At 36.9% G+C, this 9,181-nt stretch overlaps 1 protein-coding gene across 1 annotated transcript; it reads left to right on the top strand.

The window, feature by feature from the left end:
- Positions 1–654: 654 nt before the first annotated feature.
- AMK2 (adenosine monophosphate kinase) lies at positions 655–7,567 on the top strand. The gene is made up of 7 exons (XM_086251681.1): positions 655–982; positions 1,072–1,176; positions 2,312–2,440; positions 2,515–2,649; positions 2,922–3,068; positions 3,256–3,330; positions 6,595–7,567. The coding sequence occupies exons 1-7, from the start codon at positions 746–748 to the stop codon at positions 6,697–6,699; spliced, it is 933 nt and encodes a 310-aa protein (XP_086107807.1). The 5' UTR covers positions 655–745; the 3' UTR covers positions 6,700–7,567.
- Positions 7,568–9,181: the final 1,614 nt, after the last annotated feature.

Here is a 9,181-nt window from a genome sequence, read left to right as displayed (position 1 = left end):
CAAGTTGTATAGCAAACGCCTTTGGAATTCATCCATTCTTATTCCGCAACCCACAAAACACGACAAAACTTTTTGAAAAGCATTCTTCAGGCACACGCCGGAAGAGACCCACGAGAGCCGGCCTAACCCTAACGGCCTAACTAACCCTAGACAGCTCTCACGCAACATGAGAGAGATCCTATAAATATTTTAGTGACCAAATCATAGTTTTATATTTTAGCTTTTACATAACGTTTACGAGAATAACTAACTTTTAATCTAGTGATATTTTTCTCCATAAGGTTAGAAATGTAACAAGTTTGAATCTCCTTTTCCTCCAAATTTAAAAAAAGAGTTATCTTAAGTGTTTAAATTGATAGTGATTTTTATTAACTCAACATATTGTTGGATGACAGAGAAACAGAATCACACAAGAATACAAGATGTTCTCCTAACGCTTCAAGGAGGAGAAAATGCGCCCATATACGATTGCTAGAGAAAACGGCCAAGTTGTTTATTTTGCCTTCACTTTTGTCTTTACACATAAATTTCGCATCTTCTCGGGTTGCGGTATTTTAAGTTTTTAAAATCTGGACCGTTGATTTAATCGAACGGTGAAACTCATGCGCACATATCCGCAACTTCTTCATCAGCATAACTGCATAACAAAAAATAGAGAATCCCTGTCCACTCCCCTCCAAAAGATCTCTTCTTGTTCCCTCTCTGTTTTCGCTGGGTCTAGCGAGAGAAGAAGCAGATAACAAAAATGGCGTGTAATGTAAACTTAGTCCACCAAGCAATGGCAGCAGCAGCCATACCACAGCCTAAGGCTCCTTCTCAGCCCACCAACGCATCTCTCTCTGCGTCGTCTCCCAGTTCAAAGCCCAAGTCTTCTCAGCTTCTTCTATCCTCGCAATCTTCTTTCGTTTCCAGCTTCTCCCTCCGTCATTGTTCTCGAACCCTAACTCCGTCTCGTTCCAGAAGAGCTTCTCCGAATTTCATGGTATGCAATACCCAGAAACTAGATTTTAGTATTTGTAATGTTATCGCTTTTGGGTTGAGCTTGGTTTGGCTGATTGTTGAACGAAACAGGTTGTGGGGTGTGCTAAAGCTCGTAAGGTAGAGCCGCTGAGAATAATGATATCGGGGGCCCCTGCTTCTGGTAAAGGAACGCAATGCGAGCTCATTGCTCAGAAAGTGAGTTCCAAATTACCAAATTTTGTACCCAATGGCTTGGAAATTTGATTGCATAAAATGGTTAAGCCTAATGAAAGAATAATTTCTCAAATGTTGATTTCAGTATTGGAAAAAAAAAAAGAAAAAGAGAAAAAAGACCCATGTATAGATTTGTTTGTGTGAAGAATAACAGAAAGCACATCCCCTTGTTCTTTTCCCTAGCGAATTGGTTTTCTGAAATGATTGATTTACTTGTTGATATTTGGGAGCAAGGAGGTTTGTAACTTCGTCTGATTGAGGAGGAAAAACCTGAAAAATCTTTGCTGTGTGATTATGAGTTTCGGAGGTACTAAGGTTGTTTTTATGTTTGTGAATTGTGCTACCTTATGAATGCGGAGGAGGTGTCTGATAGAATGTGCCGTATAACAATTTTTACTAATGGGATGATTGGTGCTAATGTTTGAGCTGTATATAGAGACATGGGTGTCGGGAATTCCTTTTGATTCTTTTACTAGTGAATTTTGGAATCTTATGAAGTGATTTTTGTTTCTCAAGTGTTGAAGTTTTACATATATACATTTTTTTTTTACTACTAGAAGTAAAATGAGTTTAGTTGATAAATACTAATGGGGTACTTAAATCCCATATGGTAACAAATTGATGCATCCTAACAAGAAAATTAGAAATTCTACAGTTAAATTCTATCATGCTGAAAATGTTTTCCGCATACAGAATTTTGCTAGTCTTGGGACTTTAAATCCTTTCCTACTAAATCCCATCGTTTTAGATTTCTTGTAATTTTCTGTTATCTCATCAAATACATTGCAAAGGATTTGTTAGTAGACTAATGCTTACAGTTTTCCTTGAGGTTCACCCCAGTTTGTATGGAGGTGGTCTCTAAACCATATCCTACGGGTTTCAGTAGAAGTTTTGAACACCATTTTGCAGCGTCTTCACTAAGATATGCACATAAAGAAATCTATGGAGTCTGATGATTTAAATGTGTATCTTCTTGACACTATAATTTCAGGTTATATGAGTTTTCAAATCCTAATGACTTTACACCATTGTTTACACAAGTTACCACTTACCACTTTATGTCATGATTTTCTCATGAAGAAAAGCAGATTGAATCAAGTCATCCTCCTATATGCAGTATGGTTTGGTGCATGTCGCTGCGGGAGATTTACTTAGAGCAGAAATTGCATCTGGGAGTGAAAATGGGAGGCGTGCAAGGGAGTACATGGATCGAGGAAAATTGGTTCCTGATGAAATAGTTGTCATGGTAGGGAAATTATAATCATGTTGGCACATATTCAAGCTAGTGGTGATTCTGATCCCTTGGTTTAAATCCTGTAGATGGTGAAGGAGCGTCTTTTGCAGCCAGATTCTCAAGAAAAAGGTTGGCTTTTGGATGGATACCCTAGGAGCTCATCGCAAGCGATTGCTCTAAAGGAATTCGGGCTTAAGCCAGATCTTTTCATTCTTCTAGAAGTAAGGATTTGTTTTTGCTGCTGTTGATATGTTATAATTGTTCAAGAACATTGTATTTGAATAGGAGATTTCCTTGAAGATTCTTCTCAACACATTTTAGTTAATTTGTTTGATTTTTATGTAAGTTTATAAGGTATGACAATTCATTTTGGAATGAATTTCAGCTGTTGTTGATGCATAGCAAAAAAAACATGTAAATTCCTTTTTGTGCAGTGCAAAAAGTTGAGTGAGCTTTCACAACTCTTGTTAACCATGTGACACTGGGTTTGCAGGTTCCTGAAGATATTCTTGTTGAGAGAGTTGTTGGAAGAAGGTTAGATCCTATTACTGGAAAGATATACCATTTGAAGTATTCTCCCCCAGAGACCCAAGAGATTGCATCAAGGCTCACCCAACGCTTTGATGATACAGAAGAGAAGGTATATTCTAAACATTCTTCCTGTTTGTCATACTTTGCCTTCAAGGCGATCAATTATCATCTGCCTCTTATTTAATGGCTTTTATTAACCATATGCTAGTCTTATTTTGTGCTAGTGTCTAGGTTTCTAGTCAAGTATTATTCTTAGAGACTAGATTACATTTTCCTTTGTATTTCACTTCATTCAGGTGAAATTGCGATTGCACACTCATCATCAGAATGTGGAGGCAGTACTTTCAATGTATGAAGACATAACAATTAAGGCATGTATATGTTCTCTCTCTCTCTCTCTCTCTCTCTATATCTCTTCTCTACTCTAATAATGTGTGGATGTGTGCTTGAAATGCATATTTTATGAAATGCATATGTATTAATGTGTGTGTATTTACTTGCATACATAATTGTATACAGTCATGCTCACCTGCGAGATGTCGCGCAGGACCTATTTGCACGACAAATTGAATCTCAACTATTCATTCTTGATTGTGTGGCTGAGAGGAATGAGCACAAAAGCAATCATAAAATTTGACACGTGTCCGCCTTTGAAAAGAAAAATTGTTTCGCCTTTCCTTTCTTTTCTTTTTTTGTCTTCTCTTCTAAAACGCAAAACTTCTACAATTTTGTCTTCAAAAATCTTCACCTTCTGGACAACCATGGCTGTCACCTACTCAAGGTTGTGAAAGGTTTTCCGAGAAGTGGTCCAATTTTGGGGTGCTTCCATACTGGGTTAGAAAACGTACAGAGAAAAAATTAAAGAAAAGGGGATAAAATTAGCAATGGAGGTGTATCCATGGCAGCTCTCTGCGATTCAAACTTCTCAGCCAACACAGTATAATAAGGCACGATTTTTTTGAAGAATGAGTAATCAAAGAATTTGTGGAGTGAAATAACAAGGTGGGTGAATAATTAAAACAAGTGGCTTTAACATTCAGGTGGGTCTGCGTGAACGTACTGTTAGAGCAAATGGCAGCAAAACTCCATTTTCAGCTTGAACATTCACTTGGGACTGGGACTTGGGAGCTTCCTTTGGGCTTTTTGTGTGTACTATTGGCACTTTACCTACTTTTGTTGCTTATTTGTATTACTTTAACAATAAACTTGATTCGTGGGTTTTCTTCAGTGGCTTTTATGGAGTTTGACAGCCATGTTTTTAGGTGGTGAAGGTTTTGGGAGAGAGACGTAGAACTTTTGGATACAGAGAGATTGAGAAGGAAAGTTTTTCGGGAAGAAGAAAGAAAGAGAACTGAGAAACAATTTTTTTATTTTTTTTTTCCAAAGGTGGACACGTGTCGAATGTTATGATTGCTTTTTGTGCTCATTCCTCTCAGCCACACGATCAAGAATGAATGGTTGATATTCAATTTGTCGTGCAAATAGGTCCTGTGCGACGTCTCGCAGGTGAGCGTGACTGTAAATGTATATGTATGCTTATTTGTGAACTGTGATATCTTGGTGAAATGTCACAAAAGATAACTCAAATAAATTCATGAGTGTTAGATGGTGGAACAGAAACTGCCTTTTTCTTTTCCTGCATATACTGGTTACCACTGTTTCTGGTTCTAGAGTTTTTTTTTTTTTTTTGGTGTGTGCATTGCAGTCAAGTTTTTGCTCTTTCTATTAGGAGTTTTACAGCAGGGATGTGCTTATGTACATCAGGTATGTGTCTAAAGCACAATATTTAAACTATGTAAATTGAATAATAACAATTAAAAGAAGGGAGCATTCTTATCAAAGAAGTAAAATTAGAAGAATAGAACACAATTGTCTCTTGATAGTTATGGTCTTTTTATCTAAGACATGTGAAATCATCTTAAACTATAAAAGTGTGTTTCTTAGGGTTTATGGTATGTATCCAACCTCTATCATCCAACAAATGCATCCATTGTGACACTATTGGTGGTTGGTGTGAACATTCTTATCTCATCAAACATTATTTTATTTATATAGTTGTTTTTCTCAATATTTAGCCCTGTTCGATCCCTTTGTCCTTCCTTTTGGGTCTGAAAAGCACAAAATTTGTCCAATGTTTCTATTCTCAACTATGATTATCATATTATTGTTGTTATTGTCATCTTTGCTTGCAGAGCTCATCCAATTTCAGATCTATGAATCAACCCCAACCTATTCTTTTTTTAATTTTTTTTTATATTCCAAATCCAGTCTTACATCATAACTACCAACAACTTCACCACATCCAACACCTCACATTGCAACTCGTACATGCTCAACCTACCTATGAAGTGCACAAAACAACTAAGCTATGCCATCGGTTTATGCTACAACCTCTCTCTAACCTACCAAAAGCTAGAACCCACTAGCTGAACACCTATGGACCAATTTGTGAACTCACACCCCTTCATACAACAAAATCCATGATCCTTACCGTGACCCATCTAAAAGTCCCATCCGCTGCCCATTCCCAACTTCAGCTCCAACTGGCTTCTCATGGCCAAATCGCGACTAACCTGTGATACAACTCCACCGCAACTATATTTCATCATCCAAGTTCTCTGACAAACACCACCTCATTGTCATGTTTCCAAAGCATGCTCATCCCATCAATTTCACAACCTGAGCCAAGAGCCATGAGCCATCTAACTGTTGGCATTCATTACTGATATGGACTTACCTTACTTGCCAAATGCTGTTATCACCTTTGTTGAACCTGAGCCTGTTAGCATAATCCTGTGACCTATGTATATATATATGTGTGTGTGTGTGTGTGTGTGTGTGTGTTTGTTTTATTTGATATAGATAGACTTTTCTCTGTGTTTGAGCATACGCTTGGAAAGGCATCATTTATGTCAAAATAATATTCCAGTTTAAGCCTGTATAATTTTCTTGCAAAAATACATATAACATCTTTAAAACTCTGCACTCTAACTATAAAGGTGAAATTTATTATATAATTTTCCTGTGATTTTTGTTTTGATTTTTCTTCCAATTGATTTATGTAATTGCTTGGACTTTTGAGGGAGGAGGGTATGGTTGATTATGGTTGATTTTGGGTGATTGTTCTGTTGATATGATAGTTGGCTAAGACAACTTTTCTCTCATTGGGCTCAAAACTTCTTTCCTAACAAAACCAGGCCTTACTATATGGACCAATTTTCTGGGCTAATTTAATGATGATATTGATCACCAGTCATGATATCATAATCCTTTAGATGTATAATGTGCTTTGGTTGTGGTGAATTGAATCATTTTTTTTAAGAAAAGGAAAACCTGATGCTTGCATTTATGTTTTAATTGTTTATACCCTTCATGTTGCTGATGCTCTTAAGCAAGTAATTATTGATGTTTTTTATAAACTTAGAGCAAATTATGATCATTATGGGGTGGGAAGAGCTTGATATGGGAGGAAAATTTAATATCTGCTACAAACTATATCTTTTATTTTCTATTTTCTGCTTGATATTTTTGGGATGAAATCGCTTTACCTGTATGATTAAAATACTGTATACATTTGATTGAGTGGGTCATATCTTATATTCATTGTATCCAACTTGGAGAGTCATTTTGTTCAGATTAATGGAAGTGTTACCAAGGAGCATGTGTTCGCCCAGATTGATGGTGCACTGACAAAACTTCTTGAGATAAGACAGGCTACTATGGGATCTCTGGCGGCATAGAAGATGTAGAGAATGATTTGGGCTTCCAATTTGACTAGTTTACAAGAGTTGGTCAATAATCGTGCACAGTTGGTTGTTTGGATGTGTTTGCAGACTACTTCTGCGAAGTCAAAAACAACTTCTACACATCATGTGCAGCGGCCAGAAAAAGAAAAGAAAAACAGGTCACATCCGTATTGGATTAGACAGTCATTATTTATATGCAGTGCACATTAATTAGCTTAAACTGCCCATATGGGAGTACAATTGTACTTATAATGAAAAACTAGTGTCCTGCATTACATTTTGTAGTAGTGGATTTACTCAATTTGGTATCTCCATCCCATCTGCAATGTTAGCGCCCTGCTGCCTGTAAGGCCATTGTGGCAACCCTCCCCTGGGACGGGTGCTGGCCCTGTGGGAGCAAACCAGGTGTAAAGAGGAGGACCCGAAGTATAAATTCCCTTCCCTATCATTGAAAAGAAAAAAGTTTGCTAGCTGTTATGGCTTCAATTTTAGAAATACATAGTTTGATAATCTCAGTGTTGCTCGAGTAGGCAACAAGCGAGAAAAAAGGCATTGGTCAGATCGTGAGGAGGAAGAAGGGTAACTCATCAAGGGGTGGGATGATGTGGATGGAGCCCTGCTCAGAGAATAGTGTATTGCTGTGTGCCCCAATTGGTCACATAATTGAGAGGTGACAAATTAGAATACCCAACTTGAAACTAATTGGGAATAGATGAAGACATCCAAGATCTTATATATTTATGGTGTAAAGCTCTATATACTCGATGTATGCTTTATACTCTCAACATGCCCCTCTAAATGTATGGTGAGATTGAGCGAACACATGAATCAATGATATTGGGTGCCATGGAGTAAGTGTGTCTATTTTACTTAACATTTGGATTTGCTGCATTGATACCATGTTAACATGGAGAATAGAAGCCTCTGCACTGGAATTCAATAATCAAATGAGGACCACACTTAATGGCTACTTTCTAGCAAATTATACAAGGGTAAACGCTAGGAGTAAATAAAGTGATTGACAATTGATTTACATACAAAGACAAAGAAAATTCTACAATGACTGCAGTCATTGTAGAAGCTCTCTAAAGACAAGACCTTATATCAAAGAATGCCAGAAAGCAATTGATCAACCTGGTTGTGCTTGATTATGAATGTTGATTTCATCTCATAGTTATTAACTTATTATGAACCTTTTACCTTTTCACCCAAAAAGGCAGAGCCTGGACATAGGTCATGTATACCTTGGTCCACCTTGTGTTCATGCTAGTTCTCCTTTGAATCATGCAGCTAGTGCTCCTTCCTTACAGGCCAACCATGATGCTCAACAACAGAATGTTGTTCCTTCCTTACCTCCTCGACATTCTATATATGGTTATTCACAAGCTGGTATAATCAAGCTTTTCACTCTATGGGTATATATTATTATCCTGCTGTTATATATAAGTTGTTGATATAACTCTTACAGGGAGTTCATCTTCCCTCATGCATGATCTTATCCAGCGTTTTCAACAAGAGTTCTCTATCAATGATTTGGGTTATTTACATTACGTTCTTGCCTTCTTGGTGTGGCAGTTAATGGATAATTTCTTTACCAATCTAAATGCGCACATGAGTTACTTGATCCTGCCCAAATGGCCCATTGTCGCCCTGTTTTAACTCCTATGGCAACGAAATCAGTTTCTTCTTCATATGACAAATTGTTTTCTGATCCACAAATTGTTTTCTGACCTTACATTTAGTCTCAAGCTTAATAGTCATTTTGCCCCATCAACTATGACTCGGATATCAAATTGCTCTCCATACTAAAAATTTAGTTAATTTACCCCTCCAATTATAAAAAATAAGTCAATGTGGTCCATTCCATCAACATATTCATCCAACACATGTTAGTGACATGCAAGTGAGGGTAAGATGGAGAATTCATGCCTAAAGTTGGGGTGAAATGACTATTATGAATAAAATAAAATTTAAAACTGAAAAAAACACTAATAGCCATTTTATTTTAAATTTTTTTAATTTTTTAATGTTTATTTAATGTACAATAGTCATTTACTCCAAATTTGGGCATGAATTATCCATTGTACCCTCATGTGGATGGCCATGACATGTGTTTGGATGGAATCTCAAGAAATTGACGGAATGAACTATATTGGCCGATTTTAAAAGGCTTGAAGAATAAATTAACCAAATTTTTTAGTTTTGAAAGCAATTTGATACCCGGATCATAGTTGACGGGGCAAAATGGCTATTAAGCTTTAGTGTTAACTATGCTTATCAACATATGCGAAATCCCCACTTGGTCTAATCTTCAGTTGGTGAAACAGGTAGACATATGCAAAATCCCACAATGCTTCATGTTAGACACTTAGCTAGACATATGCTTCTCACGCAACTACGTTAAGAACAGGTATATGCAAAGGAGTCACTTGTAAAATTAAATGTATTTCATAAGTAAAGCATGGAATTACACGCA

Source organism: Dryas octopetala, chromosome 7 (assembly GCF_963921425.1).
Source record: "Dryas octopetala chromosome 7, drDryOcto1.1, whole genome shotgun sequence".
Lineage (NCBI taxonomy): Eukaryota > Viridiplantae > Streptophyta > Magnoliopsida > Rosales > Rosaceae > Dryas > Dryas octopetala.
This window is presented reverse-complemented; position numbering and strand designations above follow the sequence as displayed.